This window comes from Rhopalosiphum padi, chromosome 3, assembly GCF_020882245.1.
Source record: "Rhopalosiphum padi isolate XX-2018 chromosome 3, ASM2088224v1, whole genome shotgun sequence".
In the NCBI taxonomy this organism is placed as follows: domain Eukaryota; kingdom Metazoa; phylum Arthropoda; class Insecta; order Hemiptera; family Aphididae; genus Rhopalosiphum; species Rhopalosiphum padi.
In genome coordinates this window covers 3,610,109-3,638,079 of record NC_083599.1, presented here as the reverse complement: position 1 = coordinate 3,638,079, position 27,971 = coordinate 3,610,109, and the positions used below count along the sequence as shown (strand labels likewise).

The 27,971-nt window shown below is 24.8% G+C and overlaps 1 protein-coding gene across 1 annotated transcript; it reads right to left on the bottom strand.

Annotated features, from left to right (window-relative positions):
• Positions 1-62: 62 nt before the first annotated feature.
• LOC132926229 (uncharacterized) lies at positions 63-26,602 on the bottom strand. The gene is given in 17 exon segments (XM_060990569.1): positions 63-774; positions 2,376-2,746; positions 3,206-3,344; positions 4,304-4,463; positions 4,624-4,815; positions 6,109-6,218; positions 7,128-7,312; positions 7,918-8,061; positions 8,139-8,298; positions 8,469-8,486; positions 8,488-8,697; positions 8,836-9,008; positions 17,345-17,440; positions 19,341-19,449; positions 19,523-19,570; positions 23,847-23,974; positions 24,250-26,602. Coding segments are annotated over 17 exon segments (4,230 nt in total). The 5' UTR covers positions 25,904-26,602; the 3' UTR covers positions 63-441.
• Positions 26,603-27,971: the final 1,369 nt, after the last annotated feature.

Sequence of the window (27,971 nt, the reverse complement as noted above, 5' to 3'; positions counted from 1 at the left end):
ATAATAATAATAATAATAACAATGATAAAAATAATGTAATCAGTAACATTCATACATCAAGATTAATATGTTCAAAAGACTCAAGTCTTAGTGGTTTTTTTTCAATAAGATGAAATTATAAAAAAAATATTTAAATAAAATATCGAAAATAATCGTGAGACAATAAAATTAAAAAGTATAAAAAGTATAATAATTAGTAAGCACAAATACAAATATGTATATGATTAAGACTTCTTTTTTAAGTGATTACAGTTTTTTTTTTTTTTATTTACATATATTTTCATTTTGCATTTTGACTAAAACGAAAACAGAAAAGCAAATCGTGTGATAGTAAAATAATAATATAATAGTATAAACGGCATTATTTACATAATAATAGATTCTTATAATATGACCTTGTCAGTATATATGTATATGAAATTATTATATCTGACAGTGTATTCAGTTGTATGGTTTTTTGTGCTTGGGCATGCTGGATATGACGTCCTTCCGTCTCCAGACGTTTCTTGTTGGTGACGGAGACCGGTAAGACGAACATCCGGCCAGCCTCTCGCCTACGTTCGGATCGGGTTCTATCCTCAGCGGATGTCTAGTGGCTTCAGCCGATGTTTTCCGTTTGGGTTTCTCGTGGCCCGCCGACGGTTCTGATGTCTGACTGACTTTTCTAGGCTTCAAAGCCGCCTGTTTCCGCAATATGTGTTCAATGTCGGCGGTCTTGGACCGCAAAACCGCACCGCCTATGTTTGTTATACTAGAGCATATTTTCACTGGTTCCTGTAAAAAATACAAACACACAGTATTTTAATTTTTGACCCAGGACTTTTGCAGGTGTAAATTAGGATTAAAAGTTATGCTTTATATTTAATAACTGATTTTTTTTCAAACGAACATCATCCGTTTTCTGTAAATTGTTAAGTAGATGGCTTTTTTGAAACTTTAATATACTATCTTGATCAAAATTCAATTGAGTAGTTTTAGATTCTGAACGGAGTAATGAATGTATTGATTTTACAATGATGTGTGTTTTTTTTAAATTTATTTTTTATTTTTGTGTCTGTCATGAAATGAAAACACTTGTTTTACACTTTATACAATGTTTTAAATTAATCACATCATATAGATTACTTTTTGTGAAACCTAAATAATACCAAACATTTTCACGATTACAAGAATATAATATTTTTAAATTTTAGGTAATACTCCAAGTAATTAATTTAATACTATTTTGATATTATATTGTATGTTGTACACCTGTTATCGATCACATCATAATCGTATCGATTTTATGAGCGAGATACGGTCACGGTAATCTAGAAAAATTCTAAATTATTTTTATTTTTGTATAATGCCAGTACGTCCAAAGTACGCGTCCATTATTATAAAATGGTTCAATAATTATTATTTTATATAAAATGTAATTAGTTTCTTTTTTTAAGATAAACCTGGAAAAATCTACTCAAAATAAGATTCAATTGATGATTGAAAATATTTGAGTAGCCAAAGCGAAAAATGTAAATAATAGTTAAAATATACAAAATATTAGTAAATAAAATATACATAAGACTATTAAAATGCAATTATTCCAATTATGTTTTGTACTTGAAAAATAATGTTGTTTTATGTTATTTAAAATTAAAACGTAATTCAATGTATGGTTTTAGTGTTAATTAGAATCAAAATACTACTATTACATTTCAGTTTAATATTAGTAATAATTAAAAAATAGATGTAATATAAAGATAGCGTATATTATATAACGATCACCGTATGAAGCAACAATACAAAGAATATTAATAATATCACTAAATATATATGATTGTTAAATATTTAATTTTAAGTAGTCATATTCATTATGCTGGTGTACAATATATATAATTTAATATCATAGTAGCATTAAAGTCATTACTAAGAGCTTTCAGTGTTAACTTTAATTTAAAAATATTTAAATATTAGATTCATGTTATGTATGTAATATATAACATAACTCAAAAAATATTCGTCCGAATTTGGATTAAAAACATAAATATTTTAAAAAAATTAGTCTGTTTCACAACAGATGTAGAATTCATATTACTATGCGTTTTATTGCGCTTTTAACTAACTTAGTAAGGAGTTCATACGTCAGGAATCACTTTTGAACACTTCCGACGAATAATTGATTTATGTATTTACTTTTAAAATGGTATATTGAATATTCATAAATTGTTTAGACTAAATTTCGTGGTTTGGTTCATTTATAGTATATGTTCTACTGTCAAATGTGAAATTCGTATTGATTTCGATCGCCATTATTAAAAAAAATTAATTTTAAACCAATAATAGCTATTGAATTCGGGAACTACAATGTATAAATAACACAAAATTTTAATACTTACTGGAGATAAAGTCATGTCGTCGGGTCCGTGTTTTAACTTTTCTTTGTACACAGTAGGCTTAGTAACACCAGTAGAACTAGCACTTTTTGACAATCTATCCAGACCTGTACTGGATAATATTTTTTGATAAAATTTTATATCCTTCTCTTTTCCTTTTTTTTCAGCTTTATAGTGATCGGAATCCGCATCTTTCGATAAGTCTTTAATGGATTGCATATTTCTCTGGTCAGGTTTTATAGATTTTTTATTATAATAATCTGGAGTATAATTTGTTGTTCCAGAGACATTATCAGGTGATGTCGGTGGACTGGATATGGAACTACTATCTGAAGATACCGTAGCTAACATACGATGATAATTTGCTGTAGAACCTACAATTTTACAATCTCAATAATCAAAAGTATATAATAATAGTTGCATAAAATTAAAATAATACATATTAAATGTAGATATTTTGAACAGTTGGTAGTTATAATTTTAAAATTAATGAATGATGATATTGATTATGAATTAATTATTAATATTAATACAGTGAATGTCATTAATTTTATGTTTTAAGATTTGTATAATTTAAAATAAACCGTAAAAATATATATTTTTTTAAACGACATTGTTATCCAATAGCTTCTTAGTCTATTTTTATTTAACGTCAGCTGTTTAAGTTAAATATAAAAAAAGGTATATATATGTATATTGTATGTATATATAAATATTTATCTGTGGCATGAAATTATTATTTTAAAAGATTAGTTACTCGATGTTGGCAGTATATTTTGTATTAAATAAATACAACAATGCAATATTATATAACAAAAATATAAATAACTTACTATTAGTTTGTCTGCTCTCATCCTCAATAAACGGTATATCGGTGTCCTCTACATTCAATGGATATGAAGAATTAGGTAGTTGTTTAATAGGCACTGGTATCATTAAACTGGCAGTTATAACGCCGTCATAATCATTTACCTAAATTAAAATCGATAATTGAAAAAATATTTAAATTTTTTGACGAACAAAAATTTATTCAATTACCGTTCCTCATTCAATCTGAATGTCTTATTTTAGCTATGTAAGTATATATATGTTACGGGAAAAGTAGACTATCGAGTAACGTGTACACTGTACATTTCCTAGACATTATAGCAAAATAGGAAAAATTATACATTACCCGGTGTCCTGGACTTTATAGTATCGACCTGCCTTACTTTTACTCGTGTAATGTAATATGTACTTCTTGTACAACAGTATTTTACTTTATTTAAATCTTATGTATTATATTAAATTTTAGTCAAATATGTAGATTGTAGGTAATAAGTAAATATATATAAATATAATATATTTTGTATATTAAATATTGCTCTTTAATTTCAATTTAATTTAAATACTGCGCAATTAATACAGAACACTAAATTATACATGACTGCACTGCACAACACAAATAATGTTGCACAATAATATTTGAATTATATTTTGTTTAAAAATATTGAGGAAAGTATGCTAAGTATGATCGGGTAATGTAATACATTGCTTGGTCTATTTAGGTACAATGTTGAATGTAAATATAAATAAATAATTATCAATTACTATGTATTTTATAGTGCTTTTAAAATATTTTTTTCGGGGCAGAATTAGTGCTGAAAAAGCATCTTTGTAGATACAATATTGTCAATTTCTGATACGAGTGGCCGAGCTCTGCAGTATTCGACCTTATTTTTTAGTTTAGTTTCGCGTTTCGTTATACTATTCTGTTTGAATTAGTTAAACCTATTCTTAAGTAATAAAGTAGCCCAATGATTTATTTATAGCTACCTAAAAATACGGACGACTGTTGAGTTAATTAATCAAAATACTAAACAATACGTTTTATCAGTGGTTATAAATAATCCTAATACATAAATATTTTTATTAATTTTATCACAACTTACTTGGTTTCCGTTGGCATGCATTTGATTACTCGACATTTTGTCAGGCTTTTTACTCATTTGCATGCGTTCAAATACTGGGTAAGTAAATGCTTCAACATCGTCTGGGAAAAAAGCTGTCGCTCCTTTGCTCCGGCTTCTTCTGGTTTCTCGATCTCTAGGCCTAAAATAACGTGTAAAATAATAATAATAATAAAATATGACATGTTATATTAAACAATTAAACTACAAAAAACAGAAATATTAAAAAAGGTACCTATAGACTTTTTTGAAATACATAATATCGGTGAATTAATTATAATTTTGTTTTTGATAATGCTTACTTATATCTATAATCTTCATTATCATCCGATCCACCTATTCCAGAATTTTGGTGTGTGAATTCTCCTCTTGTCCAAATTTTTTTTTCCTGATTTTCCAAATTTTTAGTTGACTCAAATTCTGGGGAAACATTTGCTCCAATTTTATCTTGTACGTTTAACAAAGTTTCTTTTGACTCTTGAGTGGATCCATTTCTAACAAGAAAAATAAATGCAAATGATATGTGATTAAACGTCATAACTACATATGTTTAACACAAAATTTAAAGACATACATTCCACGGTGTTTTAAAATTTAACGTTGTAGTAAAAGTAATAAAAAAAAAAAAAATCATAACTTTACCGCTTAAAATAATTCAGATCACCGTGAAACGGTTGGTCTATTTTTAAATGAATGCTAAATGTTAGTATTAAATGTTAATGAAAGTTAATTAAAGTAGCAAACTTTATGTTTAAATTCCACTTATTGTGGCACTGTAGCTACATCATTATTACTTATTGTAATAAAGATTATATTTATGCTTCTGCTAATTATAAAGACTAGAAATTATTTTATTATTTTTTTAACGTAATATTATGTTAATATCGTAATGAATCGTTAATTAAAAAAAAATCACTACCTAGTCTGGTGTTTCTTTTTTTTTTTTTTTATTATTATTATTAATTTCGAAACGAATGTTACTTTACTTCTTTAATTATAAGTCAATTAATCTGAAAGAATACACGACTTTTAGTGGTGCATAATGTAGAAATACACTACTCAATCGTTACGCGATATTATTTAAACGTCTAACACTGGTTCGAGTAATTTATTGAAATTAGTAATAAAACCGTTTTACGTAATACTTGTACTATTAGAGTACAGTGGCACCAAACCGCGTTAATCTGTGTCGGCGAGTAATAAGCGTGTACGTGTACGTGTTAGTCTCTGTACAAACAGTATACAATATTGTTAATATTTATATTCACTATAAATTTATAGTGATCTATAAATCATCAAATGATCAATTATCAATGATAGTTATTACTTTTATTCGTATTAGTTATCAGTAAAATTAGTTGTCTTGATGCTATGGAAAATAAAACTGTCTCGCGTGTTAAATGATTGACGAAAAATGTATAGCTTGGTACCACTGACTGAAATGTGATCGATTTCCTATAATACAAACTATTCAAAAACAGCTGATTGTTAGATTTTAAAAATTTGCTCTACTTCACATTTGTTTAAGTTTTTCTCAATCGTATTTTTGATTGATCGTCAAATCAGATTAGTATCGGTGTCAGTATTTATATACCTACATGAAACATAATAATATGCACGTTTAATGAACGCATCAACTAATGAGCAATGTAAATGTGTAACTTAATACAAATAAAATATTTTAATAATAAACAAAAATTAAATTTTACTGTTCAAATTACTTATTTTTTTTTTTTTTTTTTTTTTAGTATCTTAAACAATAACGCACACAACAGTATTAAAATTACTGGATAGTTTTCTCGACGTTCGAAAATCGTAATCTCATCACATTGTCTAGACCTTCAGGGTTTGTATCTAGCATATGGACATATACTTCATCTAGGAGGTCAGCTGGTACCTTAAAAAACATTTTATTCAAGTAAATAATGTGTGTCAATAATACCCAATACTAGCTAGGATTTGTCATTTAAATTTAAATGTTTTAAACACCCTTTATAAATATATGTGTTTTCTTTATAATTCACATATAAATTTATTTATATATTATATATTCAAATTTATAGAAAATAGTTTTTAATATTTTTCAATGGCCAATTTATTTTTAATTTTTTAATGTGTTTGATATAAATATTTATGATTATTAACTAATAATTATATTATAATGACAAAATCATATTAACAATGTATAGCAAAATGATAACTTAAGATTTTTGAAATCTAATAAATTATTATTATATTGTTTTTCCAAATTCTAATATTAACTATTTGTTTACTTATAATGAGTATTATGTAGTACTGAGTCCTCGCTCGTTAAATATTAAAGTAAATAAATAAATAATATTCATTGTTAATGTAATTTTTAATATTTTTAAATTTGAATTAAGAATTTATTTCATTATAAACTGAGAAAGTATCGATTAAATAGGCGTCTAAAAGTGAAGTAATAGGAAATTTATTACCCAATATTTGGTCATATCTACTACTAAATTTTTATATCGAATATTTGAATAAATATTCAATGACATAGTTATTTCATTCAATAATAAATATTTAAGATGTTATTTATACTATTACAGTACCTATTAGTAATGCAATTACGTTTATAAATGTATATTATTTGTAATATACATATTATATAACTGAGTTAGTATTGAAATTCAATTGTTTAATAGTGAATGTATTTTAACTAAATGTAGACAACTAAATTGATATTTATATTCTTTACAAAATATTGGAATTCAGCTAATTTTCTCAGTAAATTATCATAGAAAATTGGATTATAATTATTATATATATTTCACTGTACCTTAAATAAATATTCGTAATTTACAATTAGAGCTGTAACTACGTCAATTGCTAATCTTCTTTCCATCGTCATTTCTTCGCTTAAATCATTGGGACTAAGTTCTTTAATAGGCTTATGAAGGATGTTTGGTGCAAATAGCGTAGCTAAGTTACTTGCATCCATTTTATTACCTTCTACTAAATGACCTAAAACAAAGTCAATTTCGTTAAAATTAATAAACAATTTTCATTTTTATCCAAAACTTTAAATAAATAATTGGATGAGTTTCAAGCTGAGTAAATAAGAGTTAAAATTTCTATGTAAATAATTTAAACTGAACAATTTGCAAGATTCGTAATTATAAGATAACAGTTTAAAAGCATTTCTTTTTAGTTGTAGCCTTCATTGAATTTATCATTTTATTGTTTAGTCTCGATATTTTCTATTTCTAAAAATAAGTAATCAATAATTTAAACATTTTGAATAAGAAGTATTGATTTTAAATTATAACCATATATTATTTTGATGGACACATTTATAGTTTAGCTGAAACTCCAGTTAATGTATTTTTGATTTTTAAAAATATCTTTATTGAATACCTTTTATAAATATATCTAAAATACTTAAATATATTAGCTGCACTATGGAATATTGTTGTTAAAAATTATAACTTAGTATAAGTTATATAAAACGTAAATATTATTATAGTAAAACAAAATTTGTACCTATTAAGCAATCTATAATCTATATATTATTATGTGTTAGTGTTTTGGTTTGATAATAATTAAAGACAATAATACCTAATTCTTACCATTTGAATTTTTTGAATCTTCTGAAAATTTTGCCATATTACTCAAAAACATAAGTAGTGCGTGGAGTGTATTACGATTTACTACAGGCAACAATTGTATTAGATGTTTGATTGCATCTAATTGCAAATGCCTGTTACGTATTTCTAAAAAAAAAAATTCCAAATTATGATATTATTTGTTAAAATATATAATTATTAATTGTTTATACGATTATGCGTACTCTGAGTTTGTATGAAACATTGATAAAGATCATTACAAAGTAATGCATCCGGTAATGCCCTAAAATATTCTTTTAATAAAGTAGCTACATCGTGTACGTGATCTTCATTTTTTGATAATGTTTCTTCTAACGTTTTTCCGTGATCGAAATCTTCTCGAAGCTTTAAGAACATTTTATATTATATATATTTATTTTATATTATATGTATACCTTCAAAAAAGTTAAATAGTAGGTATTCAATTGTTTTTACATAATACGTTAATAATAATTGATAAATCGGCCTAGAGCCCTAGACCATCATTTTAAAAGTAAAATATTTTATATTAATACCTGTCTTAAACGTTTTTTTTGAACTACTTATCCGGAATACTCCAACTTTGTGTAGTCCATATGTTTCTAAGTAGTTTAGACATGAAGTGACAAAACTAGGAACTCCATTTTTGTGTGATTTAATGTCACTATCATTATCATCAGATAAAATATCTGAACTAGAACTTGTGAAAGTCTTAATCAACTCACTGACAGGTGTGCTTGATGTAGAGTCACAGGAATGTGATCGCTAGAAAGAAAATATATAATGTGTAAAATACAATTTCGTATAATCATTTATGAACTAAAATATTAAAATAAAAAAATTAATATATTCAATCTATATTTTTAAATTCCAAATAAGGTTAAGTTAATCATAGAAGTTTACTTCACTAGAATCTTTGGGAACTTCAATATAACTTGAGAAACTGCTTCTTCCACGTGGGGATTTCGGCACATACTGAGCCTCAGTTGGAACCTTTAAGTGAGATCTTGATGATCGCTCTTGTTCTAAGCAATCGTTTAACGATACTCCAAATATTGTATGCGGATAAAGACTTTCTAAAAATAATATAGAAATTTAACTTATTAGGATGCGTAAATTTATTTTTACAAATTTATTTTTCAGTTTTAAATGAAATCGAGTTTCAAAATGATATAATTTTTACTTTATTAATAGATTTTTACGCTATACTTATATGACTATACGTTGTGTGCTAGAAACTTTCTTTTGTGATGAAATAATATAAAGTTTTAACACCCTATACTCTTGTAAAAATTACAGTAGGGCACATATGACATGTTTTACTTATACTCTATAATTAGTGCTTTATAAAAATCAAGTCTTTCTTAATTTTATGTGTAGTAGGTATAGTTAAGTACATTCCTTTTTTTGTTATTAAACCTAGACAATTAGTTCTAAATTTGATTCTAAATTGGATGATATTTTTAATTTAATTAATCACAAAATAAAATAAGAAAAATAATTTAAGGGTAAAGGCTTACAACCTAGCTATAATTTAATTTATCAATCATAATTCATGAGTTACTTTTAACTAAATAGTATTTAAGTCTAAAAACTAAAATAATAAATTGTGTTAAAATGTTTATGTCTAATTATAAATATATTGTATTAAGTACACAATTAAACATAACAATAATTTCGTAGTACTTTGTAACTGTAAGAAAATTATTTATGTAAAACATTTTTATTTAAAAATTTCGAGGTAAATTATAATTTTTATGCAACTATAATGTAGTAGGTACTTATTTATATATACATTTGGTATTTAAAATTACCGGTCTTAAAATAACACATTTATTTAAAAATAAAGTTATTTATTCATGAAATTAATACATATTATTTTTACCATAGTGCCATAGAAAATATAAGAATTTGTTAAAGTTATAATTAAAAATAATAATTAATTTTTATACCTACGTATTATACTATACCTACTATACGTTTTGCGATAAGTTAACAAAATTGTGGAACTAATTTTTACTTTTTCGCCTACTACAATATTTCCATACAAACTACAAACACTTAACGTCAAATGTTCCATTATTAAAATTAATATTATACATTTCTAGTGATAAAAAAAAATACATGCAAGGTTAACCAGAAAATACATATTTGACGCAAATAAAAATAGAAGAACATATTGTATCAAAATAGTAAAATGACAATACATATTTTTCATCACCTATAATCCTAATATGATGTTTCAGAACTTTATTTAATATTTATTTAGGTAGATTGTAGATTATATAAACAACCATCTTCTAAGTTTTGAAAAAAATATATTGTTTATATTCAGTGTATTCTAAATTTTCTTATTTTTTATGCCATGTTTAATTAAATATTTTACTTATTGATATTTTTAAAACTATTTACCTATTGCTATAATTATATTTTCAATGTAAATAACGGTATTATAATATGGGAATTAAAAAAACTTTCTAAAAATAGATAGGTGTAATAGTACAAATTATTTAGTGTTAAATACCAATTAAGTAGAGAACAGAAAAATATAAATACCTATATAATTATATATACACCGTACAACAGCCAACTTTTAATTATTTAACACCTCATTAAATATTATCATAATTATGTTCGTAAAAATTTGATTTAAAAAAAGTTATTCGGGACTTCAGAAAATCTTTAGCCGTGAACAATGTTAAAAATTAAATTTGGAACTTTTTGTTTTTGTTTACAAACAAAAAATCATAAAAAGTATTTATACATTGTGAACAAATAATGTATATAAAACTAAACGATTATAATGTATATAAAACTAAACGATTAAAAAATAATAATTTTAATGTACGTTCATCACAACACATGTGTAAACATTTGAAAAAATTGTAATTATTCATTTTCCGATTAAAAGATTTATGTATAGAAATATATTATAATATAATATATTAAAAACAAATTTAATTTATATGTTTTTGATTTTTACGATTTTTAATTATTTACATAAAACATAATATTCATTAAGCATTCTACAGGTGCACGCAAAGAAAAAATATATTTAATAAGGCAATATCGCAGAACAAATAACCTGGCAGTATCCAAATGTTTTGAAATTGTCCACACATTATAGTCGGATACCGTGATACCTAGTGACGTTTCTATACTCTAAGCATGTCAATACATAAGTCAAAACGTCAAAATAGTCAAATATGACTGGCGCACACCGTGTCGTCATTTTTTTCCATTTCATATAGCTAAGACCGTTTTATTCTTATGCTTAGTATTTAGAGTAATAGGAATTTGGAGCTGTTTGTTTGGTTTGTGTTTCTCTAACAATAACACATTATTTTATTTTTATAAATGGATATGAAACCGAAATGGTAATTATTGTTAAATGTAAGGTAACTTGTGTCTCTCACGTCGGTTGATGAATTTACGTCAGTCTTTTTTACATTCAAAACATCATTGAAATACGCAAATCGTTTGTAAAAATTAAAATATTAAAAAACAAATATTGTTATTTGCAGCAAAATGAAAAAAAAAGCACATGGTTGTTTTATGTTTATAATCTAACTTAACCCCAAACATAAAAAATATAAAACAAATGCCATTAAATATATTACTGTTAACTGTTGGTATAATAAATTAATATTACGGAGTATACCAGTATATTAAAATATATAGGAAACGATGACCACACAAGCACGCTAACGACATTATACACACAACAGACAGAAATAAAATGATGTAGAATAAAAAAAAATAGTTTATTAATAGGTATAATCACTAGCAGAAAAACAAACAAAATAAAATAACAACGGCAATGATATATTTGTCGAGCATTATTCACTAATACATATTATGTTCCTACTGTTCGCAGGAATTATCACGATTTACGAAAACAACAAAAATAATATAAAATGTATGGTTTTCTACAACAATATTTGCCCTCTAATATAAGTAATAAATTGTTTGCTAAACATGCTTTGCATAAAAAAAAAAATGTTTGAATGTCGTAAAAAGCATTTTTGAGATGATTAAACGAAAATGTGTTGTACAATAAATATACCTACCAACCTACAAATAGTTTTGTTTTCAATGTAATGATCAAATTATCTGATAGATCAATCATAAAATATGTCGATAGGTGTACTAACTGTATTAGATGTATATGATGATTTTAAGTGTATGATTATATTTTATTTTGTTTGGGTGTAAGGTTTTCTTCAATAAGTATATTATATAACAGCATTACGCCAATTTATTAAGTTAGGCAACTTTAATAAGTAATAACCTGTATACTTTTCCCTCTTTTTATGACGGAATCATTATATAATATGCTTATTAGCGATGCAAACGTAATTTCGTGTAATTATTGTCTTATAATCAATTGAGACTTTATAATATAAAAATATCCTTTAAGGAAAAACTATAATATACGGATACCTTAAATATGATTTTATTAATTATACTTCTGATTCAAATAAGAATAAAATATGATACTTTAAAATTCTTTTGTTATGTTTGTTAAGATTGTTATTTGTTGCATATTTTTTAGTAGTATAACTGTGTGGGTGGGCGTTTGGAGATGTTTATATGTCATAAATCATTTTGATGTTTATAAAATTTGGTATCGTTTAAGAACATATACAAACATACTTTAGTATATTACGATGATAACTTACATGTAAAAATAATTTCTGACGTAAAACAAATTTTATTTTTCAATGTTCGAATATTTTAAAAGGTGTTAGATATTACTAATTTTGCAATTAGGTACCTAATAACATACATAAGGTATTATAGGTGGGCAAATAGTAGTTGAATATAAGTACACATTTTAATTTCAAACATTTCAATGACATGATTTATTTTAATGTATTGATTGAAGAATCAGAGTATAGTGATGCTTACATATATTTTAATATCATCGAGGGTAATTAAAATAATATTTTTCAAAAAATTTAGTAGTTAAGTTAACAAAATGTTAAGTTTTTATTGAAATTTTTATGTTATATATGATTTTATATTATACATAAATATAAATACATTTAGTTAAAATCAAAATATATAAGGTGATTCTAATAACATAACTAAATAAAAATTATTCCAATAGTCCAAAGTTTAAATTAATTCAATTCGGACAATATATGTATGATAATAATTATAGTTTACTTTTTATTCGTTTAGCAGGCAATATTTAAGGAATTGGGAAAGTATGCAGGGAGGGACTAGAATAAAATTTCAGGCTGGCAAAATTTTTAGGCAGCAGCCAGCAGGCCAGAGAAATTTAACTTTTAAAAAAATGGATACCCAATAGTTGCTCCGCTATAAAGTAAGTTTCAATTCTACATCGTAATTGAGAAGCTAACTAGGTCATTGTAATAGTTATGTCAAATTTTATTTGAATAATAAATCATAGAAAACCGATTCGAAGTGGAAAGTAACCACTATTTCAAAAAAGATATTTTATAATTTTTTTATTAGTTTGGCTGATCTAATTTTTTCCAAAAATATCGTATAATTTATAAAATAATTATTAAAACATTAAATCATTATACATTTACAATATAGTAGTCAGTATGTGCTATGTACCATTTTACGGCTTGAATAGATTTGTGTTAAAAATAATTTAATTTAATTTATTTTGCAAAATTCAATAGGTATATTTCGAAAATAAAAATTATAAATCATGATGTAAAGTTTCAAGTATGGCTAATGTTTAATTTTAATTTTAATACAACAAAATCTTTAAAATTGTTATTTTTAAATTAAAAATATTCAATTTTGTCAAAATTAAATCTTCAGATGTTTATTAAAAAAATTGTGAGTACCTATGTATTTTTTATATTTATTTAGTTACGTCTTTTGGATATTTCAATTACCTACATATATTTAATTGTTGAGTTACAACGAAATGAATGCTGTGATTTTATTAAAAACTGGTATTGGGCAAATATTTCTATTTGGTAATTTTTTTTTTTAATTTTTCTTGATTTTTTTGAAAAGTACAGGGAATTTTTACTTTTACTAATATAAATGTGTGTATTTGTTCACTAGGTATTTATCCCATGAAATTAAATCATCGAACAAACAATGAAAATATTAGTAGTTATTAAGTAAACACAATTTTATCAAAGTTCAGTTTAAAAAATCTGTAAGTATACCCAGAATTTAAATTAATTTATATAGAAATACTATTTTTGTTATCCTTATCCGTAGTTCATAATCATAGTAAATTTATTATATTTATTTTGAGTGTTAATGTTTTCATTGTCATGGTTATATTGTTTTTTTTTTTTTTGTAAATAACGTAAACTAGGCCGAGAGGAAATTTTTAAAAATAAACAACCTAGATTTTCGTAAGATTTTTATGCTCTCCTGGATACAAAACCGTGGGATTGACAGAAGTCCGAAGAAACGTCACAGTATGCACAAGTGTACATAATGTAATGACGATTTAATATCTTGTCACAACCTATGCCAAAAAAATAGAGTTAAATTTAACTTATTTGCCTGAAAAAACACCCAGACTACGCGTGGATTTCACTGTATATATAACAAATACATTTTTTTTTTCAAACGTTTTTCTATTTTATTACCATCTTTGACTAAATTTAAACTTCAATAAGATATTGAGTTTTACGAGAAGAATAAACTATCTTTCTAGTTGTTGAAAATTAATCTTTAAATTAATGACGAAAAATGCAATTATACTGTAACAGCTTAATATAATAATCATTCTAGTCACTTATGACTTATGTAATTATTTTTATTATAGTTTATTATAATATCTACTATCACACGGAACGTTTAGGTTTTATGTTTTATACTTTATATCAAATTTAATATTGAATTATTTTATAGTATAATAGTTAACCAAGTAAAAACGACTAATTGTTTTTTTGGATTTATTTGGTTGATAAAATAAAACAAGTTTCTAAGTATTTATCAAAACGCATTAAATTAAAAAAATAATTGAAGAAATAATACATTTTTAACTTAATTTTATTTTACTGGGTATAATTACTTTTTTAATTCTAGAAACGTTTCGATGAAGTAGTTTTCGTATTGGAACTTTTTTTCATGCTGTCGGGTCAACGTTTTCTGTATTGGTCATCTCAATTCGCAGTACATAATAATATAAAAGTTCGAGTAAATTAGTTATTAATAACAAAGACATCTGACCTTGGCCTCGCTTTCTTCTGGAGACATTAGGTTTAAGCTGTTTAGATCACTTTATTTTTTATAATTTAACATTTATTATCATGTTTGGTCCCGTGTACATATGGACAGAATAGCTCCATTACTGATCCGACTACGGATTAAAACTACAATAATGTTATTATTCCTCGTCAAATAAATGTTATGGGGTCGCCAAACGGAAATTAAATTAATTAATGGTCACAATAATATGACGACGATTGCTGTTGATGCATGGATTATATTGTACTATTTGTGCCACATTTCGATTCAAATTCAAACTTATGCGGTATCCACACAAATACTTGTTAAATATTATATTTCATAGTTTTTTCACCAATATATATATATATATATTTAAAGAGTAATGACCTAATCAATTCCCTCATTAAGTTCTTCAAAAATAAATCTATCCTTGGCTACAAAATATCGTTAAACGGCCCTGAAAGTATTTTTGTTCAAAATGCAACAAATCTCATTCAAAACACGATTCTGAGTGGCGTTATTCAATATTAACATAGGTATTCAGACAATATGAATTAATTTTAATGTAATTGAAACGCTTAAAGAAAAAATAATATATTTAGATGTAATTAGAATAAACACATTGGTAAAATAGATAGATATATAAACCATTAAACGTGTTCAATTAATAGGTGATTGAAATCTAAATTGGGATTTATACGTGTTTAAAAAATATAAGTGAAAGATAAAACAAATTTTTCAAAATTCAAAATCTATATTATATACCTTAAGAAATAATAATTATATTTATAAATAGCATATGTAATATGTATACAATTTTCAAATGTTGAAAGCTTTAAAAGAATACTACATTACGATACCAATAGTTATAGTATTTTTATTTATTGTTTTTATAATATATTATATACTATACAGCAGTTCACGTTCGCAATTCCAAGAAACCTACTACAAAATTGATTTTAGACAAAATATATATCATATACGAATGAAATTAACAAATAATAAATATTTTATACCCGACAGTCACTATATTTTTGACAACTTAATAAATAAGCTCAATAAACTTATTTGAACATAACCATTTTTATAAATTCTGTTGATTGTTTAATAATACTATAATATCAAGGTTATCTAGATTCTAGACGGTCAGCCATGAAACATTTTGTTTTCTTTAATTTTTGTTTAATGTTTTTTTTTTCTTAGACCAAATTTAAATGATTATTTTTGGAATTACTAACGTAAAGATATACAAATATATTAATATATATTAGTATAAACTTTTTTATTGCATAACAAAATTTAAAAAATTAAACACAATGAAAGGTATTTTTAAATGTAATTGTTTATTATAAACCTTAATAATATTATTGTACCTTGGGCTAAGGCAAAGAGTTTTTAAAGTTAGGCTTAACTTAGGTAGGTAAGCATACGCGTATTATTAAATATTACGTAATAAATCCACAAAGATATTTAGATATATCTAGTAGTATACCAAGAAGTAATTTCAGAGACTTAATAAATAATTTATGAATAGTAGTAACAGGTAACTTGGGGATCTATCGACTATCGTTCATTTATATTGTGTAAATTACTAACTAGTATAGTAGTATACTTAAATTTAATTTACACAGGAAATATTATGCATAATCTTGGGGGGTGCAATACACTGCAAACATTTTTCAATTGGGGTTGATAGTTAGCCAATGTCTAAATTTTAAATTTAAGTACATATGATATATGTATATTTATACATTTTTAAAAAAAACATAGGTATTCTGGTAGGTATATCAATTATTGATAATCTATCTTGGTATAAGTTCAAAGATTCTCGCGAATAAATAATTGTATACGATAATTTTGAGCATAGTGAGTGGTTAATTTATAGATACTTTCTGGATAATTTTAAAGCTAACAAATTAGTTACAGCTAAAATTTCTAATGAAATTACATTTATGAATTTATTACAAATTACTTAAAATAAAATGTACCTTTATTCTCTATCTGGCTTTTAGCAAAAAAGAATAGCTAGATTACTTGAAACATAAAGTTAACGGGGATAGTAAATAGCACAAGGTACCGTGTATACGCCACAGAACGCTATGATAAATCCGTAATTTTAATGACGATTATTTAACGATTATAATTACGGATTTATAATATTTAATTTTTAATGTGCTAATTTTAATTACTTAAAAAGTATAGACGAAATTATATTTATAAATCTTACCGTTATCATCCTTATCTTTCAAGTTGCCTGTGGTATTTGCTCTTCGTTTTAAAAGATATGGTCTTCGTTTTTTTGGACCGGCTGATAACACATTTCCTGTAAACAAACCAAATGTTATTATTTTTGCGATCGAATATTCGATGAAGATTTAAATAATATGAATTTTTTTTTTTATCACTGTATGTATAAGTAATGTACAACCATGAGATGATTTAACAGATTAAAAATAAATCAAATAAATCAGATAGAAAGTAACAATGGTTTAAGTCGTTTAAGATAATACGAAGAAGCTATAAATTGAAAAGAAAACCACATTGATACTTCTTTAATGCATATAATGCATATAGAATATAATGACGTAAATTTTGTTTTATATATGGAGTTTTGCCAAATAAAAAGTAAACAATTTTTTTTCGTTTCTGAAATTTTAGTCTTTGCATACCTATTTATTATTGAAATATTTCATAATTCATATTGCTAACCCCGTAGAGCGCATAGAACAGAAAGCATTATATTAAAATATTTTCAGTAGTAAAATTTTTTATAAATACATTATTATTATAAGTAATTGTTTTGGCAGTTAAATAATTATTATACAAATAATTTTTATTAATATAATTTTTATTTTTTTGTAAAATTCAATAAAATATTTAATTATTATTATTAGGAACAATAATAATTAAATATTATTTAATAATGTATAACAAATTGTAAATCAGAAAACTAACATAAATGTATTTGTATAACATTTAACATACGATATATGAAATGGCATGAAATATTTCATATTGTAAAATCTGTAAGTCATTATTCATTATCCACTAAATTAAAATAAATTTAGATTTTTAGTCAAGCGAAGAATATGTTGCTTTTACAATGATGATGTTATTTTTTTGTACAGTAGATATTTTTCTAATTGTAAACATATTTCATATTTTTTTTTTTTTTGCTGAAAAGCAAAAACTACTAAAAGATAAAAATATCGAAAAAATATCTAACAACTGCAATTTTGACGCTATGATTTCATGCTAATTTTAACTATTTTGCTAATTCTTAGAGTTAAATTATTGTTTCTGCTATTCCTTACCTGCTTTTTACCAACCTATTATAAATATCCCTATATTTGAATCACTGAATTAATATCTAAATCTAAATCCTTCATAAAAATATTTTTTTTAATTTTTAAATATTTACATGATTTAAACTTGAATGTTATTCTAAAGCTTGATTTTGACTTTTCGTTCAGCAAAACATACTATACATTATGGCTTTATATTCAGCGCCTAATCATTTTAAAATTCAAAGTTCAAAAATATTTGTTAAGAAAAAATTTACTAATAGAACACCCGTTGTGTGAATGATGCGCTTGTCTATTAAACCTATAATTTTTTTTTAACTACCTATATTTATATTGAATTATTATTGTTTCTCTAAATAAAAATTTTAATTATTATTATTAAACAAATTATCATGCAATAACATAATAATATTATGTATAAACATTAAACGTACATTTAACGTATACATTTATGAGGACGTCATACCCGCATGTGTTATCTCCGTCTTACGAACGTAAAACATAGCGAATTTGCATTCAGCAGAGTCAATTTTATGCTGTTAGCTTTAAAATTAGAGTCAATTTACCTATTATCAATCTTAAAGGTAATAATATTACCTAGAGCATCTCACAGGATTTTATTGATATTTTAATTTTTAAGTGAGTAATAGTTATGTAAAATATTAAAACTTTGAAATGCTCATAACGCGCTTAAAAATTAAAATATCAATAAAAGTTTATGAGATGCCCCAGATAATATTATTATCTTTAAGTTTGATGATATATAAATTGACTTTAATATTAAAGGTAACAGCATAAAATTGATTCTGCTGAACGCAAATTTGCTATATTTTACGTTCGTAAGACAGAGACAACACACGCGGGTATGACCTCCTCTTAATTCTTAATATTTTTAAAACTATTTTGATGATTATTTACCTGTTGGTATTCGTACTGGAACTCCAAGACTTATTTCTTGAAGTTTATTTAGGGAGACAAGCGATAGTACTTCTTTTTCAAGATCGGTTAAGTCCAGAAGACTCAAATCCTATAAATAATGGCATTTGTATTTTAATTATTGCATCAATTTATAAAAAAAATATAATAAGTTTCATATTTACCTTTAAAAGAATTGATTTTCCACTTGCATGCAGCCATAGACAATTACCCTAAAAATTGTGAATGTTAAGTAATAATAATTGTTATTTATGTATTATTTATTTTTGTTTAGTATTATATATTTAACGTATTTATTGATCAATTTAATTTTTATACTTTTTAAATAATTACATTTTTAAAGACGCTTTAACTACCTATGGAAAATCTATTAGGTATATAAGGTGTGTTATTGTTAAATATTGTGATGCTATTGTTGAGTTGGCACATGAGCTCAATAAATTAAGCAAATAATACATTTTTAACAATGTCTAACAAGTACTTAATATTGTTAAAAAAAATTGTAGTTATTAAAATATATTATAGGTAGGAAAAGTATTCGAGTATGCTTTAACCACAGTGAGATATTTAAAAAAAATTAAATCTATTACACTTATTAAATTATTTTAGACTTAAATTTAATTAATTTAATATTATTATTAAGCATGATTATTAATTCAAAATTAATTACAATATTTAGTTTATGTTCTAATTTATTTTCCTTTTAATACTTAATGCAGGTAATGGTATCATGGCAACAAGTGGCAACTCGTTTAAATTATTATTTTAAAATGCTTAGCCAATTATAAATATTGCCAAAAAGTTGTTACAGCTCTTGAGATAGTATAATATTCACCTAGACAGTTTATACGAAACATCTAATTAGTATTATTCGAGTATTGTTTGACAAATTTTTTTTACGGCGAGAGGGGGTCAAAATTAACCTATGAGTGATTTGTGCCAAGAATAATATTAATTTTGGCTAAAGAAACTTCCTACTTGATTTTTAAAAAAAAATGTTTTTAAATAAATACCCCCACATTTTTCGATATTTTCATATTTTTTTTTTTACAATCAAGTATTGTATATTTTTAATGTTACAATATTTAATTGATTTAGATTATAAATAAAACATTTTAAAATCATAAATTCTCCTTAAAAATACAATTTAGATTAGTTTTAAATCATGTTACCCAGTGGCATAATTAATTGTTGTAGAGATGGAAAGGAGACACTTGTACTTCATGAAATATCTGTGGGGGGTAAAAGTATAATTTTACCTTCCCTACCAGATGTGCTAACAGTAGAAATCTTTAGATAAGGAAACAATTCTATACATCAACATATTATATTTACAAGATAACAATAAGCTAACTATAGCAAAATTGTAACTTAAATTAAAAATCGATAAAATCGTTCACATTAAGAAGCTTTTCGACGTATAAAATCACCTTAGAATCTAAAAAACTTAATAGACAATATTCAATTTGTATACGTAGAGTTTTTCCAAAAACTGTTGATGTATACGTGTAGGTCTCAAATTTAATGAATTTTTAATTATTTTTTGGAACTTCTATCAGACGAAATGTTTTCCTAGTTGAAAATATGTTTTAATAATATATTATAAAAATCATAATGTACTTTGAATTTTTCGATATTTTGAGGCCATTTTGTAATACATTTATACAATTAAAATAAATATAATTTGAAGACTATATTTATTTGACAAAATATTTCTATTTTTTAAACATCGTACAAATAAATAATAATTATGTTTTTTTTTTATGAAAATAGAATTATATTATAATTTTTTTATTTAACTTTTAAATGTTCAACTTATATAATATAAACCTGAAAAATATTCCACATAATATTATTTGTCGAATTGCGGCCACGTGTTTCATTAACATTGTAGTGACTAACACTGTTACAACAAATTGCTGTTTGTATTTTTAATTTACTTGGTTTGCAAGTAAGATTAGAAGTTTGTTGAATAGGTGTTAGGTAGGGGAAGCTAGTCCAAATCCTGGACGGTGGTTTTGATATTTAAAAACTGTATCATTAGAGCTGTTCGATTTTTTTTTGCGGATATTTTGGGTTGTAAAATTACAGCAAGAGATACAAGATACTAATATCTTCTAAGATCGTAATTTGAATTTATTAAATATGTTGATTTATAGTTCAATATTGGTTATTAGGAATTTAAATTGTATTACGCATATTATGTTTAAAAAAAACTTATGTTGTGTGATAAATGCATGAGCTGTTTCATAAATAATTTTTATAATTTTGTCTTTCGGAGACCGAAGTATAAGTATAAAAACCAATCACAAATTCGTTGGTTTTTTTATATTCTAAAGTCTATAGATCATGGTTAGTATAACAATCATAATATAATTGAATTAGGTATGGACAATGACTTTGGTGCCTAGTACTAGTTTTGTACTCGAGACTATTGACAATGTATTGTATTGTTACATGAAATTGCCTCTATATGCTTAACACGGACCACGATATAATAAAATTGATAAAATTTAAACTGTTATAACTTTAAACTTAAATACGACCATCAAATGTCGATTTAATCTTAGTAAATAATTGAATAATATAGATTGATCAAATATTTTTTTATTTTGTATAATATTATGAATAAGTATAACTAGAGATGTACATTTAATTCAATAGAAACATTATGAGATATGCAATTATTTAAATCAAATTTCGAAGTATCAATATTCAATATGTATTCAAAAATACACAAAATATGAGAAAACATGCTAAATTAACAAAAAAAAACTCAATGTGTAATTAAAATGTCGATTTTTAAAATAAATAAATGGATGATAAGCTAAAAACATGTATATTTGTTGAAAATAAAACAAATTTTATTTAATAATATTATGTATACGTATATAATTTAGTTGAAAATATCACTTCCCTCAAATATGCAATAAAACATAAAAATAAAGAATTGAATGCAATTATATGCACCAACGTCTAAATGTGCAAAATATATTTTTTTATTTAGAATAGCGATGTCATATATTAAGTTTATATTACATTTATTATTTTGATTTCAGACTGAAATTTGTGGATATGTAAAATCATTAAATTTACAGCTATGTTAATAACTAATGGTCCTCGGATTAAAAGTAATAATAAATTTAAAAATGAAAACAAAATATATAAATATTAATATTTTGAAAGATCTTGTAATGTCTGCCAGTAATTAACTAACATTATAAAACTGAGGAACCGATGAAACAAATTCATAACAGTGTAATATATTTATTTTATGTTATATTTGGATCTTGTCCGCGTTTATTCAAATTTAAATGTCTACAAATGTTTTGATAACATATGCTATCCATTAATAATATTTTAATTTTGATTTAGTTACATTATTTTATTCGAAAAAAAGTTAAAATATAATTAATAAGAAATTAAAATCTGTTTATTTAGTTTAATGTTTATTGTACACTTAGCTGTTTAATGCGTATATTATTATTCAAACAACAAAACACTTAAATATTATTACCTTTTTATATATTTTACATGACATACATTATATTCATATATCATTCTTACTTTTTAATGTATTTAATATTTAATTAACGATATTAAAAAATTAATCTGTTCGAGGTTGGTTTTTAATAGATTAGTAAATATGACTAAAAAATAAATTTAACTATTTTTACTTCTAGTTTATTTGCGACAATTTCAGTGATTTGTTTATGTATAATAAAATGAAATTCAGGGTATTGTCATCATTTAATTTTTTAGGGGCTAAATTCATTAAAATCATATATTATGCATTCAATTATAACTATTACGTCATAAAAACATTTCTTTGTTCATTTTTGACGTATTTTGTATTTAAAAATTCAAAATATTTTGTAACAAATGTTTTTCTAATACGTTGTTAAATATTATGATTTTTTTTTTATCCTAGACTGACAATTGTAGTCTTTTGTAATGATATAGAACAAGTTGTTTTTAGTCTTTATGGTTAGGTAAAAATTCATAATATGTCATATTTATGTTGCTAAAATTCACCGTACGTAATAACTAATAACCTTGATTTCTGTTATAGATCATTTTGGGACTGCCAACAACCAGTGTATTTCTTGACTTGGTGACAAGTGAGATTTTTGTCTAAAATATGTATTTAGTCAATAATACAGTTTTGAAATGTGTGAGAATGAAATCTGCAGCTGATTTTAATATTTTTACATATGTAGGTATGAAAACTATAATGATGTATGTAATACATGCACATTGTACATAATATTTAGTTTAAAAAACTAAATATTGTGTTTTGACTATATACGTATATTTTTTTTAAAAACGACTGTTATTATTTTGATGTGAAATTAACAACCATAACTTTAAAATAGCTTATAGAACTTGTTTTGTCTTATTTTTATGTGTAGTGTCTGATATATTTTATTACTGTGAAATTTATTTAATTGAGAAAAATATTATTGTCTTAATAGAATAAATGCTTACCAATGGTGTCCAAGGAGATGCAACCGCATTTGTTCTAGTTTGACTTTTTGAACGTCCTTTCCATATGCGCTTGGACATAAACCCTTGCTGAACATTTGTTGAAGATCTTGACTTCTGCATTCCGGGGGCTAAAAAAAGAATACATTTATTATTTACAATAAACCTATATACGATTTAATAATAATTATAAAAAAAATAGGTATAATACACGCACATAATATATATTTATATAGTTGTTGGTTATAATAAATTAGTGAATTAATTATATATGAATAGAATATTCTAGGCCATAATAAATTACTAACTCCAGAATATAAATCATTAAAAAATATTTCATTTTTATTTATATTTGTAAATATTATTTATATAAGTTACATGATATTTCATAGAACTGTCTTATTACCGTTAAGAGACTTCGGTGGGGATAAAGGAGGTGATAACAGTTCTTCTCCGCTAAAGGTCGTGCCAGTATCAATACTGCTTCTAGAACTTGTTATTCTTGAGTTAGAATTGTCATCAATATTTTTTAAAATCGAAAGCCATGAATCGTCTGTTTGTATTGATTTATTAGTATCATCACCCTCGCATATATCCGGTTCTCCTTTACCTTTAATATTTCTTATATTACGGTCATAGTTTACTCGTTTAAACCTATCTATTTTATCGGATTCAACGCTTTTTTTTCTTGCCATTCTCAAATATCTTTTTATTGTGTCACTTACAGATGGTGATATATCGTCATTTTCTATGCTAGCTTTGCGTTGTAAAGCTTTCGAAGGAACTTTTGATAAACTATCGGGCATTTCGGTTGAATCGAGTTTTCTTCTATTCTCATCTTCGATCAATCCTAACATAGCTGGTTCTAAGGGCACAGTTTGAATACCAACATCAATGTACTTTGATTCCATGTCTTCAATTTCTATAACAGGTGGCGGAGACGATAAATTATACGATTTGTCATTTGATAAAAACAATTTATTTTTTTTATCATTGAAAATATTTAAATATTCTGATGATGTATTTACTCTATCATATTTTCTTTGATTATCATTCCACGCGGAATTAAAATAATTCATAGAAGAAAGTCCTAAATTTGACGATGAACCAATTACTCTTCGACCCAAAAATCCTCTCGTTTTCCTTAGTTCAAAGTACAAGTTTTCTAACAGTTTTCTATCCATTAAAATATCTCCTATTACTTTTTCTCTATTTGTTGACCTTGCATAGTACCTCCTTAAAGTTTCCAATAGATTTTTTTGTGTGTTATCACTTTCCAATATACTCGTTCTCAAAGGTTTTTTATTATCTAACGTTTGTGTATCATTTGTTTTTGATATATAATCTTCTAGTTTTTCCAAAAGTTGTTCATGATCGAACGAAGATTCTTCAACGCGCGTTGTTTCTTCGGGATTACCAATATAATCATTAATAAATTGAACTAAGTCAGATTTGGAATCAGGATATTGATAATTTGATAACAGTGTATTATTTTCAGTTGAACCAAATAAAAAGTCTTTTCTGAGTTGTTGAAGTTCATATCTTCCAGCTGGTCTAGGATGTGCTAAAAATGATACACTAGGTACCTTAACTATATTTTCAGCTTCGTCCGCACTACTAGCGTTTTCTCGGACACTTCCTAATTTAAACCTGTTTCCTCTTGGTCTACCTCGACTTCTAAATCCTAAGGCTCCAGGGTATGATTGTTTTCTCCATAGTAAAAATCTAGGTTCCTTTTGGCATACGTCTTGAAAGTATGCTTCGATCTTTGGTACATCTTCGGGTCGATTTCCAACATTTTCAGGTATCAATTTTCTACCAGCATCTGCCATATATCTCCACGTTTTTCGTGTTAACAGCCATCGTTCTCGTTTGGAACCTCTATTTTTTCTATCTTTAAACGATTCTTTTTCCCAAGTTTTACCCATTGCTTCATTACATTCTCCAATACTGATTCGAGAGCTTTTTTTTGTTATTTTTTTCTTTCTTGTAATTAATTTAAAACTACATTTTCGTGGCTTATCCTCATTTTCGTCACGTGAACTGCTTGGTTCAGACATTATTTTATTCAAGCACAACAAATACACACGTGCATTAAGCTATATAAACACTTAGTATAAAATGCATTTATTTTTATTATTTAAAAAACAACATTATCAGTATAGATCGACGAATAATTAAAAAAAAAATTGATACATTATCTTAAAAAACAAACTCTACTTGCATACGAGATTTAAATATTTAAATTACACATACACACTGGAATGAAAAATAAACCGTCGACGAATGGAAATTAAACATATTTTTATATACAATAAAAATGTCTTGTCGTAACCGCGACTCGCACTAGACTCGAAAATAGCCGCGGGCATTTTCTTAGTGAGGTAAATTCATGATAGGAAGAGTTGTGTAGGGAAATAGTGGGAGTGGGAAGGAGAAGATAACGATCGAATGTTGGAGTAGTAGTGTGCCAAAATATATAACACCCACACGTATGTCTTATATAGTTTTGCATCACCTTATATAATAGTAGTTACTAGTTTAGATACAGGGTGATCAGGGCAACTTGCCCGGATTTTTTTTTATGAAGATGGTAAACAGGAATAATATCATTTGCCAAAAATTGTCTGTCTTAAAAAAATTATATCGATAGGGATATTAATATTTTCCACTCCAAAAACTATTGAGTATAAAACACGTGTAGGAAATTAATTGTAAATTGAAACCATAATCTAAGAAATTAGTTCACTGTATGTAAGCCACTATTTTTAAAGCAATTTTTTTTACGATATCTTACACTGAACATTTTTCCGTTTATTTAAAATAAATTGACAAAACAATAAAAAGTGATTTAAAATGTTTTTAAATATTAACAGTATGTATTTAATAATTGCATTCACATGTTTTAAGAATTACTGATAAAAAATATACCTACTTAGTTTTGAGCTCTTATAAATCGCTTAAATATAAATAATTTAACAATACCTATGTATGTAATGGAAATATAATACGAGTATGTTTCGTATAAAATATTCTTATGTATGTGTGTAATTAAAAATGAAACGTTTGTAAGGATTTAATATTAGAAATCTATAAAAAAAAAAAATAGTTGAGATAAAAATAATCAAGTCGTTCTATAAATAATAAAATAAAATCGAACACAATAGAGAAAAAAAATAAATGCGTTTTTATGAACTTTGATTGGTATAAATCAGTAGAAGGGAGAGAATATTGGCAAGTTTTATCGTTCTGTGAATAGGCTGTTATTGGCGTAGTTTAAATATTGAGGACATAAAATGCAACTACGAACCTCGAAAAATGAGCCGTAACTCTATAAAATACAAACGAAGCTACAAATAATAATTTTATGTGAAATACTTATAACGTAATAAAAAATATATATTATATGCGTATTTAATAGTAAACGTATGTCAATTTCAATTTTTTTATTGTAAACAAATTATTTAAACAAATTAACTATTTAAAGATACTTAATTTGACTGCTATAAAGATTAGTTTAATTATCTATCAAATTAATTTATATTATAAAAATATGATTAATAGTCATAAAATAACTATAACAAAACTATTCTTAGGTATTGAAACAATCAAGATTTTGATCTCTGAGCTGAACGGTGAATTTATTAATTTTACAATGTTTTTTTTTATATCTGTTATCACGTTTTATGTTGATTTAGTAAAAATGACTTTTAACTTTGGGGGTGTTTACTGGTTGTAAATTTAAAATTAATTTTTTTAATTAATAGATGGTAATTTTGATAAGTTTTCTTTTTATAAATGTCGATAAAAAAATTTTCACTCAGTCAAAAAGCTTAAAAATGTAATATAAAGTTCTTAATGAGTTGTTATTGTATATATCTATTCGAAAATATTAAAGATACATATATATATGATTTTATTTAAAGGTATTTGAAGTTTAAATTCGTCAACATCATGAAAATGTTGTAATTAAATAGTAATAAAATTGTCGATATTATAGTTAAATGTGGTAAATTTAATACAACTAATACAAGATTTATCATAAGTAGTTCATTCTGTAACCAGATAATTTTAAACATTTATAAATATAGTGTTTTATTTTTTTTTAGATACTTAGGTATATAGACA